The sequence below is a fragment of the Canis lupus genome, chromosome 17, assembly GCF_048164855.1.
Source record: "Canis lupus baileyi chromosome 17, mCanLup2.hap1, whole genome shotgun sequence".
NCBI lineage: Eukaryota > Metazoa > Chordata > Mammalia > Carnivora > Canidae > Canis > Canis lupus.
In genome coordinates this window covers 9,450,435-9,469,475 of record NC_132854.1, presented here as the reverse complement: position 1 = coordinate 9,469,475, position 19,041 = coordinate 9,450,435, and the positions used below count along the sequence as shown (strand labels likewise).

At 44.6% G+C, this 19,041-nt stretch overlaps 1 protein-coding gene across 6 annotated transcripts in view; it reads right to left on the bottom strand.

Moving 5' to 3' along the window:
* The window catches only part of FGF14 (fibroblast growth factor 14), a 613,045-nt gene extending 594,572 nt beyond the window's left edge, over positions 1-18,473 (bottom strand). For 3 of the 6 annotated variants that reach the window (XM_072782454.1, XM_072782455.1, XM_072782459.1), the window contains exons 1-2: positions 9,083-10,377; positions 8,052-8,085 (exon numbers count right to left, since the gene is read on the bottom strand). Coding sequence is in view for 2 of the 6 variants with exons in the window: in XM_072782458.1 (XP_072638559.1) it covers positions 17,459-17,666 (208 nt within the window). In the remaining 4 variants the exon portion in view is untranslated. Of the gene's footprint in view, positions 1-8,051; positions 8,086-9,082; positions 10,378-17,458 lie in introns of those variants that run through there. The other 3 variants (XM_072782457.1, XM_072782458.1, XM_072782452.1) reach the window with 3 other exon arrangements.
* Between the last annotated feature and the right edge of the window lie 568 nt (positions 18,474-19,041).

The window sequence follows — 19,041 nt, the reverse complement described above, 5'->3', positions numbered from 1 at the left end:
AGCTTACATACTGATGGGCCAAAGACCAAATCCTTACAGGATGTTTTAAATCCCTTTCAGTAACTAATAGAGAATATACCACATCCCATTTAATAAATACTGATAAGATTATTGTATAGGATTATATACCATCTATCTTCTCAAAACCTCAGGATCACTTTTGAATTCACAAATATCAGACATTTTTCTATAGACTAACTTCATCTTTGGAACAACAAGAACAGCAGTCCTAAGAGAAACAGAAAGGGAAGAAAGCTTTGCTTTTCAGAAATAGATTTAAATGACAACTTATCCATGGGATTTCTGCATGTCTTGTACCAGCTTTTATCTCAGACTCTTTGCAAGGATACTACAACCTTGGAATCCAGGGATAATGCCTCCTTCCAGGTTAGAAGACAGATTTGTTTCCTGACCAGGAAAATAAAGACAATACCTCCCTGCGGGGCAAAGGTTGGGCAGCTTTGCTAGACACTCCTTAAAAGATGGGGGACTGTCTAACGCTGGAGTTCCTCAGCCATGACATAAACCTCATGCACAAGCATCTACCTGGGTCACTCAGCTTTGCTCCTGGGGGATTTGGGGACAAGAGGAATCAATGAGAACATGAAGCTCATGCTGCCTGCTGTGTCCTGAGTAATAAAGTCCTTTATCTCTGACCCAGGAGTCACCTGTCTTCAGCCAGCATCTATGTAACTGGGGCAGGCTAACTTGCTAGCCTGCAAACTGGGTCAACTCTCAAATCCTTTGTAGTTGTGGACAACTTCTGCCTGTTAACTAAAGTAAGTCTGTTCAATTAGGAGTTTCTAATTTACAGGAAAAAAAAAGTAAACAAAAGCTATCACATCACATTCTATACACATCTAACATGCAATGACATGGATAAATCTCAAAAACAAAATGGTGAGTGAAAGAAGCAAACTCAAAAGTGTGAGAACACCATGATTTTATAATATGAGGTTCTACCGCATGCTAAGTTTAAGTGAGAGACATCAGAATGGTGGCTGCTTCTTAGGAGAGTCCCAGATGGAAATAGAAGAGAACAGGGAAGGGGTTTTCTGGGGTGATGGTATGTTCTATGTTTTGACTGGGGCACTGGTTACAAGGATACAATAGTCAAAAGACTTCAAACAATGCAGTTAAGAACTGGTGTTTTAAGGTGTAAATTATGCTCCATAAAAAAAGCATTATAAGTTCTGAATATCCAAATACTGAATATATTACGGTCTCTTTTAGTTTCAGGATATAATGATTCAGACACACTAAAACATGCTGGCCAGGTATGCACACATTCTTTGTTCTTGTTTGTTTTTAAAGACTTTATTCATTCATGAGAGACACACATACAGAGAGAGAGAGAGAGAGAGAGAGAGAGAGAGAGAGGCAGAGACACAGGCAGAGGGAGAAGCAGGCTCCATGCAGGGAGCCCGATGTGGGACCTGATTCCGGGATTCCGGGAAAGCAGACACTCAACTGCTGAGCCACCCAGGCATCCCTGCACACATTCTTTGAACATGGTCTTTAGAGAGGCAGCTACAACACAAGGATTTAAGAGTATGCATTCTGGTTAAAAAAAAAAAAAAAAAAAAAAAAAAAAAAAAAAAGAGTATGCATTCTGGAGTAATACTGCTTGAGTTTGTGCCTGGATCTTTAATTGCTAGCTAGAGACCACCAGGCAACTTCCTTAACCTCTTCATACCTGGGTTTTATCCTTTTAAGGATAAATACAGTTGACTCTTGAACAACACCCAGCTTAGGGGTGCTGATCCCCTGCACAGTCAAAAGTCCATGTATAACTTTTGACTCTCCAAAAACTTAACTACCAATAGCCTACTGCTGACTGGAAGCCTTACCAATAATGTAAACAGTTGGTTAACATATTTTGTATGTTATATGTATAATATACTATATTATTATAATAATACCTAACTTTTTCCTCAATTTTTTCAGTCTTTCTAGGCTAACCATTGTCTGCAAGCTTTTTCCAACTGTCAGAAATCTCAAAAAATTTTTCCAATAGATTTATTGAAAAACATCCACATACAATTGGACCCCATATAGTTCAAACTCATGTTATAAGAAAAATTCTTACCTGTGGTTATGAGAACTAATTAGGTAATATAGGTAAGTTATGTCGTACATAGAAAGCGTTCTCTACAGTTGTAATCATTTATTTAGAGATAGTGATAACATCAGATTCAAAGTAATTCAAAATATTTCTGTTAAAGTAGGAGAGCAATATGCTTTTAAAAATCTAGTAACTTGGGCAGCCCGGGTGGCTCTAGCGGTTTAGCACTGCCCTCAGCCCAGGGCCTGATCCTGGAGTCCCGGGATCGAGTCCCACATCGGGCTCCCTGCATGGAGCCTGCTTCTCCCTTTGCCTGTGTCTCTGCCTCTCTCTCACTCTCTCTGTGTCTCTCGTGAATAAATAAATAAATAATAAAATCTTAAAAAAAAAAATAATCTAGTAACTTTAATGTGCATTCATTAGTGGGAATGTGAGGTAGAATATTTATTATAATAATATCACCCAAAAGTCATTTTATTATATAATCTAAGAAGCAAGAGATCCATATCACAGTTTTTTACATGCTATTTAAAGTCCAGAAAAAAAAAATTAAGTCAAATAAATGCCACTTTAGGTGAACGTCTCAAGTCAAAATACACGTTTCTCATTTACTCTCTGACAACTGTATTGTTAGTCTTTTTTGCCTTTTTTCCCTCATGTAATACACGTGAAAGTTGAAGATTCAATAGAATGCTAATCCCAACCTTGCCTGAAGAGTAAATTAAGAACAAAACTTTTGAAAGGCATGCCTCAAGGAAATATGTGAAAGGACAAAATTTCAAGTATGATAGCACAAATACAGGCAGAGTGGGACAAAGGGTGAATTTTCAGAGATGGAAAAGCACTTTGGTAAAGGACAAAGCAAAGAACAGAGATCAAACTTCATGCTTCTGCAGATTAGGCCACACTCTTATATACCACGGGTTTAATGTTCCCATAAAAAAGGTGCATGTGCCACAGAATCACCTCAGAACTGTGCTCTTTAAGATTATTCCCAAGATTTCAAACAGAAATATAATTAGAAAAGAGAGAATCAACAATAAGTACTAATGATGCAAAATTTCTATCCTTTTAAAATTCACTTTTTTCATTTTTTGTTACTGCATCATTAAAATAGTTCTAACATCCACTCCATTAAAAGTATTTCCAGGATTTCATATCCGTTACTATATGTATGATATATGAGGAATTTTATGTCACTAAATTGGCATTTGAGTGGAAAACTTCAACGTAAAAGAGAATGTAATTAAGTCAGTGAAAATGGCAGCCCAGGTGGCTCAGCAGTTTAGTGCTGCCTTGGGCCCAGAGTGTGATCCTGGAGATCCTGGAGATCCTGAAGACCTGGGATCAAGTCCCACGTCAGGCTCCCTGCATGGAGCCTGCTTCTCCCTCTGCCTGTGTCTCTGCCTCTCTCTCTCTCTCTCTCTCTGTCTCTCATGAATAAATAAATAAAATCTTTAAAAAAAAATCTGTGAAAAATGCAAATTCCTAGGAAACAGGTCAAGTCATTGGATAATAGAGGAGGAGCAAGCCAACTGGGCTACTGTTTTCAATCTGGCCCACCAGGCTGGTTTCCAAGATCTATAAAGAACTTCTTAAACTCAACAGCAAAGAAACAAACAATCCAATCATGAAATGGGCAAAAGACATGAACAGAAATCTCACAGAGGAAGACATAGACATGCCCAACAAGCACATGAGAAAATGCTCCGCATCACTGGCCATCAGGGAAATACAAATGAAAACCACAATAGATCCCACCTCACACCAGTGAGAATGGGGAAAATTAACAAGGCAGGAAACCACAAATGTTGGAGAGGATGCGGAGAAAGGGGAACCCTCTTACACTGTTGGTGGGAATGTGAACTGCCACTGGAAATGTGCAGCCACTCTGGAAAACTGTGTGGAGGTTCCTCAAAGAGTTAAAACTAGACCTGCCCTACGACCCAGCAATTGCCCTGCTGGGGATTTACCCCAAAGATACAGATGCAATGAAATGCCGGGACACCTGCACCCCGATGTTTCTAGCAGCAATGGCCACAATAGCCAAACTGTGGAAGGAGCCTCGGTGTCCATCGAAAGATGAATGGATAAAGAAGATGTGGTCTATGTATACAATGGAATATTCCTCAGCCATTAGAAACGACAAATACCCACCATTTGCTTCAACGTGGATGGAACTGGAGGGTATGATGCTGAGTGAAATAAGTCAATAGGAGAAGGACAAACATTATATGGTCTCCTTCATTTGGGGAATATAAAAAATAGTGAAAGGGAGTAAAGGGGAAAGGAGAAAAAATGAGTGGGAAATATCAGAAAGGGAGACAGAACATGAGAGACTCCTAACTCTGGGAAACGAACTAGGGGTGTTGGAAGGGGAGGTGGGCGGGGGGTGGGGATGACTGGGTGACAGGCACTGAGGGGCACTTGATAGGATGAGCACTGGGTGTTATTCTATATGTTGGCAAATGGAACACCAATAAAAAATAAATTTATTTAAAAAAAACTATGTTTAGCAAACAAAAAATGGCATTTTGGAAAAAAAAAGAAATCTGGCCCACCAGTAAAATGTTGAAGCAGAATGGTGATTACTGAGTATTTAAAGAACTGACTCAGGCCTTCTGGCAAACAGATCTTTCCTTTGCTTAAGAACTACAATACCTGGTGTACAACAGTAACACAACCAAAGATGAGTTTCAGACTTTAAAATAGCTGGCTATTTTTCTTAAAAGCCCTACAATTGTTTTAATTTTTTAAGTCTTATTCTCGCATTTCTTCTTTCTTGAAGTACAACAGTAGTGTACCCTGTGCTCCACATAGGAAATGGAAAGAAAAGAGATTGCAATCCCTCCCAAACTACACTTTATCTAAAAGGCAGCATTCCTGAAAAGGTTACACCGATCCACTGTAATTGTGTAGACAACAAAATGTTATAGGGGGAAAAAAGCATTTTAATTACAACTACATTCCTTTCTATCTAAAAAGCAGGTGCGCACACTTACATATGTAAATTCAATAAAGTTCACACTTCCCTTTCTTGCCAGGCCTGAATAGTTAATTGGAAAACTTGGCTTTTAATTGTACTCATGGACTCCTCAAACTGAACAAGCTATTGTGTACAAAAACATCTACTACTGACAAAGAACTGCATATTATCATGAAAAAAATTTCTTGACTTTTCTTCATTGTAAAGCATTTTTTTCCATACCTGAGGACTTCCAGGTTTGAAGTGAAGAAAATGAACTCTTTATCCCAGAACAACTCTCCTAGAACTGCCTATTTAAGTTTTGATCTAAAAAGAGAAGCTTGTCAGTTTTCTACTTTCACTACCACAGCGCTTTGATATGAAGAGCCTGAAGAGAGCTAAGTTTTTTACCTCGTGTTTCAAGGAAATGGGGGAATGCTACTGGCGAACAGGAGTCATCCAAATCAAAAACCTATGGTCAAAACATTCTAGATTCCTCCCTCTTCTTCCTTCCCAAATTCACATTGGCCACTGCGGTAGAGAGACTGCACTTCCTTCCAGTCCAGCCCCTGTCACTGGCTTGTTTTGGACCTTGCCACTTCTACTTCAGTTGCTTCCTTTGTGGACTTTCTACCTTCAATCTTGCCCCCATTCAAAGTTATTTTAACCCACACTGTCCACCATAGCAATTGTCTTAACAGTAAATCTGACCATGTCACAGAACACATGATCTGTTCACAAGCCCTGATAAAGTTAATTTGTATATCAGGACCCACAAAATGGAGGCAGGCCCTGCAACCTGGCCCACATCACAAATCCAAACTTGAGTGAGCCTGCACTTAATGGGAAACACCTGTCAAGGAAATCTAACATATACAAATCACAAACCTCCAACTCAGCTTTAGCTAGGTTACCTTACCTTAGAAAATAGGACCTGCCGTCCTTATAAGGGAATCCCTAACCTCCTAGCCAATCATGCCTGCTTCCACATGGCCTCTTCTAATGTTTTTTAAAACTCATATTTTCCCCAAATTCCTTGGGAATAATGTTCCAACTACTCATGAGCACTGTACTCCCCCAACCAAGGATTGCTTTCCCTTGAAGAAAGGACATCAGACTGATTACTAAATTGTTTTCGTTTTGCAAATTGCCAGTTTTGGCAATGAGATGAGACCTGAAGACAGCTGCTAAAGATTCCGGGGATGGCTTCTAGAAGCACGCGAATGTACCCAGAGAGCCATTTTATTTGCTGCCTCTCTGGCTGCTCTGATAAGTTTCTCTCTGATCAAGCTCTGCTTCTTTTGCATTCTGAGCTACTCAAATTTATTCATCTTAATTCTTCCAGTTGGAAAATTGAGGTATGAGGGACTCCAGGTTTTTTGCAGCGAGACTTAGTGAGCTACAACATTTAAGTTTGTGGCCAAACTCATCTACAAGGTAGGCACCTTTGAGGGGTTCCTTACAAGTCTCAGGAACTGTGGACAGGCAGGCAGAAACAGAAAGTATGGCTGAATTATGATGGATTATTTGAAAGGAAAATAGTGGTTACCCCTCTATCTAAAGAAAGAAAGATGGCAGCCTGGGGGCGGGGGGCAAGACTCACAACGCTTTACGGTAAGTTCACAGCACAAACTGCGAGGAAACTTGGGGAAATGAAGACAAGAAATTCAGCCTTTTCCAACCAATGACACATCAAAATCTAAGTGGGTGCAAGCTAGACTATTAAAAGCCATTAAGGTATCCACCACTATAAAGACATTTTTTTTGTGAAAGAAATAATAGATCTATTGCTAATGGGAATCTCAGAAGCCAAAATCACAGAATATGTGAGCACAGGTCACATAATGCCTAAAAGCTCTTAGAGTGTTTACCACCTAACTGGAAGACTCCTGTGCTAGGATAAATTGATCACAGAATGGGTTAGATCGACACTAGGCCATCTGCCAATGTCAAGAAAATGTGTGAGCAACAAGGCACACTGTAAAACACCACAAAATTCCCAACCCAATGGCATGTACCTCTTAGACATTTGGCTCTGGGAGACCCAAAGCTTCGCTAAAGAAATGGGATCCTCAAGTTCCAAAGAATCAAGTATGCCATCTTCCAGTACAAATGTTTATTTTATGTCTAAGGACTATGGTCCCCAAAGTTGTAAGTATCTACAAAAATGGCCAGATCTTACCAAGACAGTCTAGATTTAAAATGGCCTTTATGGGGAACATTCCAATTAGAAAAGATCATTTATTTTAAAAGTGAACTTGAAAGTAACTGTTCTGGGCAGCCCGGGTGGCTCAGTGGCTTAGCGCCGCCTTCAGCCCAGATCGTGGTCCTGGAGCCCTGGGATCGAGTCCCACGTCAGGCACCCTGCATGGAGCCTGCTTCTCCCTCTGCCTCTCTCTCTCTCTCTTTCTGTGTGTCTCATGAATAAATAAATGAAAACTTTTTTAAATGCTTTAGAAGTAAGTGTTCCTGAATCAAACAAACAAAATGGGAGACCTATTTTGATTGGCATGCAGAAGAATTTGAAAGACTTCAAAAGTCCAAAACACCTTCATGGAAAGATTCATTGCAAAAAGCTAATAAATAATTAAGGATAAGAGGTTCCTAAAAAGATTATGAGAATGAAATGACTTCTACTACTCCCTGCTACCCTCCTTGACCTCAGTAATCCTCCATCTGTGCTGCCTTTCCACTCTAAATAGACTACAGGACCATAAACAAAAATCTGCCTCTATCCAGACTATAATGGCCTATATCCAGAAGCCCCTATATCTACCACCAAAAGAAGGCCCCCACACGGGCCCCTTTCAGGACTGACGGGATTCCAAGGGATTCTCCAGTAAACTGCTACCAGTATTCCCTTAAACAGCCAAGGGGAAACTAAAATAAAATTAAAAACATTGCTAAATTCTGGTAGATACCCCAGCTTCACTCTCTACCTCAAACCCGCTTAACTCTGGAGCTTTGGAAAAGGGATCAGGGGAAAATTGACAGAAGCCAGTGAAGGGTGAAAATTCTTACCAGAATCAGCCTTCTGGATCTCTGTCTATAGTGCCTGGTCAAGAAAGAAAGGTAAAAGTTCATGTTATCCCTTCCTTTTCAAGATGGTTTGGATATTGATCCTTTATCTCTCAAGGACAGCTATTGCCTTCTTATTTGTCTCATTTTGTGTCCTCAGAACCTGGCCTGGCAACCATCAGATTGCAGGCCCTCAAAATATAGGCAGCAGTGGCTCAGTCAGGAGAGCATCTGCTTTTGGCTCAGGTCATGATCCTGGGGTCCTGGGATAAAGCCCTGTGAGTCAAGTCCCTGCTCAGCAAGGAGTCTGCTTCTCGCTCTTCCTCTGCCACTCCCCCTGCCTGTAATCTCTCTCTGTATCAAAGAAATAAATTATTGCACTCCATTTGTGGCTAGTGTCCTACAGACTATTGCCAGCTCTCAAGGCAATTGTGTCAGTCTTGATTTTGGCTATCTATGGGAATGACTCTGGATCTTGAGAGAGCAGTATCTTTTGCACCTTCTTGTATCCAATAGATTGTTCAATACTGCCAGGAATATTTACTGGTTGTCCCAGCTGAAACTTGACATGATATTCAAAAGGGGGGATCCCTGGGTGGCGCAGCGGTTTAGCGCCTGCCTTTGGCCCAGGGCACGATCCTGGAGACCCGGGATCGAATCCCACGTCGGGCTCCCGGTGCATGGAGCCTGCTTCTCCCTCTGCCTATGTCTCTGCCTCTCTCTCTCTCTCTCACTGTGTGCCTATCATAAATAAATAAAATAAAATAAAAATTTTTTAAAAAAGATATTCAAAAGGATCCTTTTAAGTAGCTATACGGTTATCAGTTTGCTGACATTGGTGGCTGATATTCAGAACCTCATGAAAACTTTTTATTACGCCTTCTCTCCTAAGCTAAATGAAACTATGTTCCCCGGGTGGAAAGAAAAATATCCCATAGACAAATAGCTCTAAATCTAGAACACAGGAATCTTTTGATTTCCATCTTAGTTGAAGATCTTCTCCCTGACCTAAAGAAGCAAATGTAGTTGATCACCTGGTCAGCCCTTTGAAGTCATACAGGTTGCAACCCAGTTCTTTGAGGAATTAAGAACTGTCCTTGTCTTAAAAATTCAGACTTTACAAGTACAGAAACGTAGCTCTAGAAGCAATTCAAAAGCCATCTGTCATTTTTATCAATCCCCAAACCTCCCCTGCTAATCTGTCAAAGCTTGTAGGTATTGTAAAATTTTAGATTTAGGAAACAAGCCCTCTTGGAGGAGCCTGCATTCTTTCCCTGTGCCTTTGAGGCGTAAATGTTCTATCTAGTCTTCTCCAGGAAATGAAGGACATCTCTTTGAAAAGCAAACTCCAGGAAGGTGATTCTCCTCAGAAGGGAGGAAAAAAAAAGAAAAGTGGGGGAGACTATTTGGAAATTAGGCCAACGCAAAATCTTTTAAAAGTGGAAAGCCATCTGCACGGTCACCTTTGCTTATTCCATCAATTTGGATCCAGCTGTTCTTTTGTAAACTAGTGAGTTTCTGCATTGCTGTATGATCCAAATAGTCTTTGTCAACCTCTAAACATACAGTCCAATTTTAAGATTCAAAATGCCCGTGATTCTCCCCAATGGTGGGAGGACAGAGCCGGCAGAGAGGCTCCTCCCCACCGCACTTCTAGAGCCGGTAGGAAGGGGCATCTGGAGACTGTAACGCTTAGAACAGAATGCGGTGTGCTTCAGCACCCACCGCACAACTCTACAAAATGCGTGAAGAGCTCTTGGTGGTGCCACCAGATGTAAAATGCGAATGTCACGTGTTTCTCCTTCCCAGGCTCAAAGCTGCTGCTTGTCTCCTACTGGAGACCAGCTGGTGGCCCAGCGTCTCCCTGCACCGTGAGGGATGTCCCCCACGGCCCTCCTGGCCTCGGACCTCAGAATACGGTGTAAAGACACTCCGCGGAGTTCGGGAAGGTGCAGGGAAGCGGGAAGAGCTCCCTTAGCGCCCGGACCGGGCGGGGGCTTGCAGACGCCTGGAGCACAGGAGCTGAGGCTGACCTGAGACCATCGCAGCACTGCGGTCGAAGAATCTCCAGCCCGGGGAACTTCAGGAGCCAGTCCGGGCTCCGCCGGCTAGTGCGGAGGCTGAGAGCCCCACCCGGCTCGTCTTCCGAGTCCCGGGCCGGGGTGCGATGCCCCGCAAGCCAGCTGCTTGCTCCGGCCGAGTCGCTGCGCCTCTGCCCCCAGCGGCGCGTGGAGGGGTGGCGTGGAGGAGGCGGCCACCTGTGGGCCGGGCCCACGCTCTCCGCAGCCCTCAGGCGGGCGCTCCGGGGCGCCCCTGCGTGGACGCCGGCCGGGGGGCCCGCAAACGCGCCGCCTGCACGGCCTGCGGGCCGGCCTGGTCTCCATGGCGACGGACGCCCAGGCCACGCGTCCCCGGAGACGCCCCGGGGTCGGAGGTCATCTCTGTGACAACGGCAGCTTCCCGCGCTACGGCGGCTCGGACGGGCCGCTTCCGCCGCATTGCGAAGCCGAGCCCCCAGCGCGCTGGGGCGAGGAGCGCCTGGTCTCGGGCGAGGGCGCGGGAGCCCGCTGGGGCCGGGACGCCGAGGGGCCCGACTGCCGGACAGATCCGAGCCGCGCAGAGTAGCCGGCTCGCGCCCCGCAGAACTCGGCGGCGAGCAGCTCCGGGAGCGGGAGCGGGAGCGGGAGCGGGAGGGAGCCCTCCGCCGGCCCTGGCCCCCCGCACGCCCCGCCTGGGCCCAGCGCCCCCCGCCGTCGAGGCGGCTCCAGACAGCAAAAGCCAAATTCCTCGGCGTGGCCGCGGGCTGGGCAGGGAGCTGACAAGTTTGCAGAGGGCTGCTTTCAGACCGCAAAGAATAAAATATTAAGGGAGGGAGGCACCTCGTTTCAGAGCAAGCCAACTGGAGGCCGTTTAGCTGCTGTCCCCTCCCCCCACCCCCAGGGCAAAAATACACCCCAGGGGAGGGTCCCGGTTCCCAGATAAAGGGGAACAATTCAGTGTTGGGACTGTTGTTGTGGAACGTCTTCCTTTTTCAGAAGCAAATTTAAGATTAGAAAAGAAAAGGAAGGGGGCTCCTGCCGAGAGAAGCCCATGGTGCCCTACCACGGGCTGGCTGCTCAAGGCTGAGAGTGCCAGAAGGTTCTTGGGCTTTTATTTTATTTTATTTTATTTTATTTATTTATTTATTTATTTATTTATTTATTTATTTATTTATTTATTTTTTATTTTTTATTTTTTATTTATTATTTATTTTTTATTTATTTATTATTTATTTTTATTTATTTATTTATTTATTTATTTATTTATTTATTTATTTATTTATTTATTTTGAGTAAGGCCCCAAGTTTTGAGATTTAGAAAGAAGGCACTATAAGCTGCGGGCCTAGGGCATATCAGCAAACCGAGCCTCAGGATGCTGAATCCTGGAGACCCAGGATCGAATCCCACGTCAGGCTCCCGGTGCATGGAGCCTGCTTCTCCCTCTGCCTGTGTCTCTGCCTCTCTCTCTCTCTCTCTCTGGGTGACTATCATAAAAATAAAAAAATAAAAAACCCTATCTTCTAAAAAAAAAAACTTTCACAAAGAATCCTATTTTCGCTGTTAGTTCATTTAATAAGCCTACTGAAAACCTGCTACGCATCATAACTAAAGTTCGTGTCAGGGAACAATGACAAAGGCAATAGTGCCCAGTGACTTTTCTTAGTTTTAGTAGATGAGATAAACAAAAGCTTCCATTTCTCGGTGAGATGCTTCCCTTCTGCCTCCATGTATAAGGAAGACCCTCCCCGAGAATTCCTTCTTTCAACTTTCCTTCCTTTTATCCTCCTACCTTTTACATTCTCACTAAAGCAGAAAGCTAATTTGTAGCAACTGGAGAAATACATAGGAAAAAAAAAAAAAAACATCAGGACATCTTTGGTCCTTGAAAAGCAGAATAGCAAAAGGCATCCGTGCATCTCTGCAGACATATGGAGGAACGGAGAAAGCCTCCCTCAAAATTCCCTGTTCAGTGCCCAGATTCGGCGCTTAAACTCCATGTGGTATGTGGTACACAAACCCTTAAAGAACAGAGACTATGGCACTGGGCAGGTAGAAGTGTCAGTAGCGTTTCCCTGACCCACAGTCCCTCCTGGAGATGACCCTAAGGTGAAGCTCAAAGGCTTTGCTGAGAATAGAGACACTACAACGCAATGTCTGGTTTAAAATTTAACAGGAGGCAGGGAGTAGGGTCTTAATAGAGGAGCTTCAAACATACTGTTTAATCCCAACTGTCTCGCCTTAAGGCATAAGAAACTATTTTGAATAAATGCTTCCATTTTGAGACATCGACATGGTATTTATAGGAGGATTATGAGTCAATTGAGGGAGTTATGATGCCAAAATGTACAAAGGAGTGAAAACTTTGATTGTTGTCCTGGTTGCCATATGTATAGAAACACCACAAAAGTCCCCAGTGTTTGTGTTGCTAAAACGGAGAAGACTGGGTTTGAACATTTTTAAGGAAATGGTTTCATGTGGGAAATGTTAAATATAGTATAGCATTACCTTTAGTACCTTCTGAAGGCATTGCATTATTTGAACAAATATTCACGATTTTAGATGCCAAGATGAGAATAGGCTGGATATGGGTACAGCCAAAGTCTCCCTCATTGTTAAAGCCAAACTGAGATTATCATGCATTGGATTTCACACTTGTTAGCTCGGATATAATTTCAAAAAAAGAAAAATCCACTCTCCCAACAAGTTGATACTTGGAAACCTATCTACATTGCAGTCCTTTGGCTCATGAAGTGCCCCTGCTCTGCAAACTCATTTTGCTACTTCAGTAACTAAAGCTTCTTGGAGGGAGTCCAGGGGCAGCTCCGATTGCATGGAATCCCACTCTAAAGGCAAGCATGTCAGAAGGAGAACCTCACACCTGTTTGGTGTTCCAGCCATGCAGTCTGACTTTGATGCCTCCGTTTGATACACCTCAGTGTTTAGAAATGCAGAGATTGTGGCCCAGGGTGGCTCACCCAGTTCTAGAGGAAACCAGGATGAGTCGGCAGGCTGACAAGGGGAAGGAGTAAAACATGCTTACTTTCATTTTTCTTCCGCCTCTCCCTATTTTCCCACTTCTAAAATGCCATGACAGCCCTACATGTAAAGCAAGTAGTTTTAAAAGAATAACATATATTTAAATGAGTAACAGGCGTACCAGATGTTTTTGGCACCTAAAACAGCTTTAGTGAAAGGCAAAAGCAGAGCTGAAAGACACCAAATCAAGTAGGAAAAAGAAAATGACAATGAGTTCTACCAAGCCCTGCCTGTTTCATCTCCAAGTTATATGGCAGAAAGACTGAGTTCGGAAAAAGAGACCCTCTGGGCTGTGAGTTTGTGGGATTTTCTAAATGTGCTCTGCTGAACTTCTAGCTTCGTACCCTCCTTCCACTCACTGTCCCTGGTATCCAAAATTATCCTTGATTATAACGTATCCTAAATTCTGTGCTTTCCAAAACCCTATCAATCCAAAGAAGTTTGGAGGTGCCATGAGTGTGGTTCACTGGGTGTATATATTTGAGGCTCTGTAGTTTCTTTTCCTTGTTGTACATTATCTGTCTAAAGAGATATCCATGATTTAAAAACCAAAAAAAAAAAAGAGATATCCATGACATGACCATAGTGTTTACCTTTTTTCTAACCACATTTCTTAGCAGCTGTCACTCAAAGTCTAGTGACCTAGATTGGTACCGCACTGGCCTTTGCTACACGTTGGTCAGTCTACACTATCATTGCTGGTTTAAAGAAACATACCAGGCCCTCCTCCAGGCTAAATAAGAGACTTGGATTTAGTATTCCCTATTTAGCGATTTGCCTAAAATACGATCACCTTGCATGACTCATACAGTGAAAGCTGAAGCAGGTAATATTTATTCTAAACATACAGTTACTGCTCTACTAGGAAAATAGGGGAAAGTAGGACATTTAAGCATAGGTGTGTGTTTTCTGCTAATAGTCATATTGTGAGATACTGGACGTTTCTATGAAGATGGTAGATTTAGTTTTTATGCAGGATACTTCTAAGCTATTGTAATTTATTTTAAAAAGCCCTACTATATATTGTACAAGTATATTCTTCGTGTTCTTTTCTAGTTAAATTTTACATAAAAGCAACTACCAAAAAAACCTTTGAAATTAACACCTCTTATTTAAATGCTAATAGCTTTTGGGGAGATAAATAACTTTGTCCTTAAATTCATGACTCTATTATCTACTTATTTTCACACCAACATAACTCTATAGCAGTGCTCCAAAAGTCCTCCCAGGAGCCTTGACCAAACTACCCGTACCTATCAACAATTTAAAAATTGGGAATAATCAGTGATTTATTCTATAGCTTGCAAAGATTGAGAAGAATTATCAATCTAAGAAGTCTTTGCATGAAATTCATGATCCTGGTACTGGTGGTTGGAGGTATTCTGCGGAGCTTCTTCGTTTGAAACCAGTTAATTGTCCTTGTTTTAGATTTAAGATAACATAATAGGTAGTAGTCAATCTGTTCTTTCTGGTTTTAACAGTTAAGAAGATTTTAGTCTTTGTTTTATTTTAATTACCCAATTAACTTCTTGGTTATACTGCTATCTTGGGATCAAAAACCTGCAAACAATTTTAGGTTTCATGTTAATAGCAGAAGGAGAATGGAACCTACCAACTACAATCCTGAAAGGGAATGGCTAAGCATGGATTTAATGTGAGTTCAAGAAGCAAAACTTTTAGAAGATGAGATAGTATGACACACTAATGTCACATTTTTAAAATAATTTACAAATGCTCCCATTCCCAGGTTGGCACTCTAACTTCCGGCAACCTAAGCCTACACTATCCCATTAGAATAGTTGGTGATGTTGTCATCACCATGATGTTTGAATTAACCCATCAATTAACCCACCCAAGTACTTTAGCATTCATAAGCTGCAAAATAAATTACTCTAAAAATAATTTGTCATTTGACACCTTCCAAAATGCCTTGAAAGGAAAAATATCTACTTTATTCCAGAGAGATGAAAGTGGGTGGGGTGGGGGAGGGGAGGTGCAATAAAAATATCTTGCACCGTGTATGGGGGGGAGAGATTAGTGTTTCCAGTAAAATTGTTTAATATATATATATATATATATATATATAAAGGCCAGTAAGGAAACTTAGTGTTCAGAGCAGAATTCTTTTCCACTTTACAGTACTATGGAGGGACTAACTTCAAGGTCCCTAGACAAATGGCCGAGTCTAAAAAAAAGAAAAGAAAAAAAAATGCTTTTACATTGTTCCTTTCTCAGAAGGGAGCTAAATCTTTCCACACGGAAAGGCTTCAAAACCCACTATTTTTACTGCATGGAGGAGCAAGCCTCCCTTCTGACAGCAGCGCTCGGCTTGTCCCACTTTGGTAAGTCTTGCAAAAAGGGTCTTCACATTAACTTGTGAGATAGTAGTGTTGCAGATCTAGGTATCAGTGAAACATCAGCAAGTGGGGGGCTTCATGTGGGGTGGGGGTACACCCCACAGTTGAGTAAGAAATGCGGGTGGTAAGGTGACAACACCGCTTTCTCCTTGGGCAATGCCCAGGATGGTGGTATTAGTTCAGAGTTGCTAAACGCTGAGGAGTTGAGAGAGAGAAGGGTAAAAGGACAGGAGACGGAGGGGGAGGGGAGCAGGGAGGGAGGAGGCGGAGGAGGGGACGGAGGGGGACGGTGAGCGAGGGGTAGAGCTACAGCACAGCGACGAGAATTGCAGGGCAGAGCCCCGGAGCCCACTGCAGCAGCGTGCCCGCGGGCAGCGGACACCTCTCCCAGAGCATCCACTGCCGCCCAAACGTCCCGGCTGGGGCCGCTGCCCAGGCGTCCTCCGCCCACAAGCGAGCACCTGCCCTTCCGGACGGTCTAACAACTCGCAGTTTCCCTACTCCTGCAGCAGTGGGGGCCTCACTGGGTGCTCAGCCTCCACACCCACCACCCCCATCCCCGCCTACCTCCCCCCTGCACCTCCCATCCTCCTCCTCCCACTCCCTCCTCCTCCCTGGTCCTCCCCCTCTCTGGAGGGCCCCCTCGCAGCCTGCCGCCCCAGCTACGCTGCGTTTGCTAGGTTCCGAGGCTGGGGGGCAGCAGCCACTTGCTGCCCGGCCGCCGGGGCTCCGGGCGCCAGCGCAGCCCCCGGCAGAGCTCGGGGTGTCAGGGCGGCCGCGGGGAGGCATGATCTACTACACCGCAGTGCCAACGTCAGGAGCCTCCGGCGCCCGGGCGGCCACTGCGGGACGCCCGGGGCCCCGCCCCCGCCCCCCAACGCAGCCCCAGACACAAACACCGGCCCCCGGGCCCTCCCCAGCCTGAACTGACCCGGGGACGCCGCGCACCCCCGCTGCCCGCGCGCGCCTCGCAGACTGGCTGCGCCCAGCCTCCTCGCCGGCGCGCCGCCGCTGCCACGCAGCCCTCCGGCCTGGCCTCCCCCGGTTGCTCGCCCACAACTTCGCGGCCGCCCCCAAACGCCTCAGCTTGGGATACCGGGAAGTGAACCCCCGGGACTCGACGCCCCGAATCACCTGCATTTGCATTTCTTATGTAATGCACTGCAAGTTTCCCGGTTGGAGCTTACGGAATAGGGACGCAAGATCACCGGAGCCTGAAGCTGGGACCCACCGCCCCGCTCGTCCCACCCGTGGGACTCGGGCGCAGGGTCTTGACACTGCCTTTTAAAAGGGGCTTTCAAATTGCATACATGAGAAGGACTGGGCTCGTCTTCTCCGTCTGGGGTTGCCCCGGGCATAAGCCCAGCTCAAGTATTCCCAGTGGCAGGAGGTGTCGGAGGCAGACGGGGGATGAGTTAATACTCGTGCACCGAGAACTAGACGGGGGAGGGAGGCGGGGGCTGACGGAGGAGCGGGGCCGCGAGGGAGAGGGCCTCTTCTACTTTGGTAAAGGTGATGGGGTGGCGAATATTGTGCAAGCTAATCGGAAAGTCTAGAGCAGGTCCTCGGCACCTAGCTACGTCCCTGAACCTGCAGCAGGAGTGAAGAGAGCTCGCGGGTCTTTCTCCTGGCAACTACCGAAGCTTCAGCTGCCTCGGGCAAAACCTTAAGCCACAGCCCTTCAATATTTCACCAAACATAGGCAACCAAATACATTAAAAAAAAAAAAAAAAGTTTCCTCCTCCCTCCTAGTGATGGATCGTGTCACAGCCAAGAGATGCTGATCATGGTTTTCGGGCTCAGAGACGCCGATCCAGCTGTTACTTGTTTATCCATCAACACCTCTATATGCAACACTGTCCTGGTTCCTTTTCTGTTTCCCCTGCCTTCCTGCATAGCAGAACTGCAGATCTAGCTCAGTGAGCAACAGACAGGTTATTATGAGGAAAAACATAACATGATGCATGTTTTGCTTACCAGTTGGGTTCTTGTTTTTCTTAAGACTCTTGCCACAAAGACACTGCAGCATATGCGTTCCTTTGCTGAAAATGTTCCAAAGAAACCACATTGATTTGGGCGAAAAGCAATCCAGCAGCTTAGACACCCTGAGAAAGAAGAGATCCTTGTGGTTGCATAATAATAATTTGAAATCAGTTCTCCTGAAGAGGGGCACCGGTTTTACCATAGGAAAAACGATAATATTCCGGATCTTCTCCCAGTTTTTTCCCCTCACGTGGTATATTTCTTTGAGACTTCTCAGTGATTGTTTTTTTTCGGCCAGGGTGAATGATTTATCCCCCTCGATCACCACTGGATTATTACCAAAGGGTTGGAAAAAAAATCCTTTTTCAGCATGAAGCCAAACAAAAAAGCAAAGAAATCCCAACAGAGACCAGAACTAATCAGAGAGAACAGTAATGCACAAAAGATCCCCAAAGAGAAAACCATAGCCTTTTACTTGATCGCTATGAGGATGGGTGGGTCTGCAGAAGGCAAAGCAGGATTCATCTCACTGAGAGAAGACTGCCATTGTGTAGCCCCTAGGAGAGAAGAAAAAAAAAGGAAAGAAAGAAAGAAAGAAGAAAAAAAAAAAAGAAAAAAAAAAAAAAACACCAGCACACACACACACACCAATACCACCTCCGAGATCGAGTCTGACAGCCGAAGACAGAGCCTCCCTTCGCCCTGTGTCGATTTTTTTTTTTTTATAATCAATCGCCAGTGCTCAGTGGGATCGGATTGAACCTGCAGTTCTCAATCACCACGAAGAAAAGATGCAAATCCAGGTGCCCCCTCCCCTTGTCAGGCTGGTAGTAGGTAGAGAGCGCCACAGATCCCCTTCCTCCTTCCTGTCACTCTCCCAGTTTCCAACAACGGTGAGCATGAGGAAAAGCTCCCCTCCGGATTCCTCGCCCAGCCTCGGATGTGAGTTACAGGCATTAGAGGGAGGAGGAGGAGGAGTTGAAGTTTGCATTGAAAAGACTGGCTTTCCATGACGTAGCCACGTGCTTTCAGACCCGTCACCAGTGAGATGCTTCAACCCGCCCGGGGAGGGCAGTGTCACTGCAGTCTCTCCGCTACTTTCCCCCTGGAAGTCCCTCCTAGCCGGCACCCAGCCCCAGCCCCAGCCCCAGCCCCAGCCCCAGCCCCAGCCCAGCCCCAGCCCCAGCCCTGGACCCTCTCCTTCCTCTGCCCAGAATGAGTCGGCGGGCTGCTGGCTCCTGGAGCCATCTAACAGAGTCTTCTGTTAAAAGTGCATTTTTAAAAGGAAAATTAACCATTCTAATTAGTAGACCTTAGAAAATACATGAGAGGGAAGGGGTTTAAAGAGAAATAATAGTTTATTACCGCCCCTCCCAGCCAAAATGAGCTCCACCTTACTTACATTTGCAAAAACAGCATCGAAAGCCTCCAAAACATTAAAGAAGACTCAAGTTCCTTTAGTTATTATTTGAATTCTACTTAAAGTGCTCTTTGAAAAATATAGACTAGGCATATGACAAATATGTACTTATAGAAACAGCCTATTAAAAAGACAACCACTAAAATCTAGGCGGCAA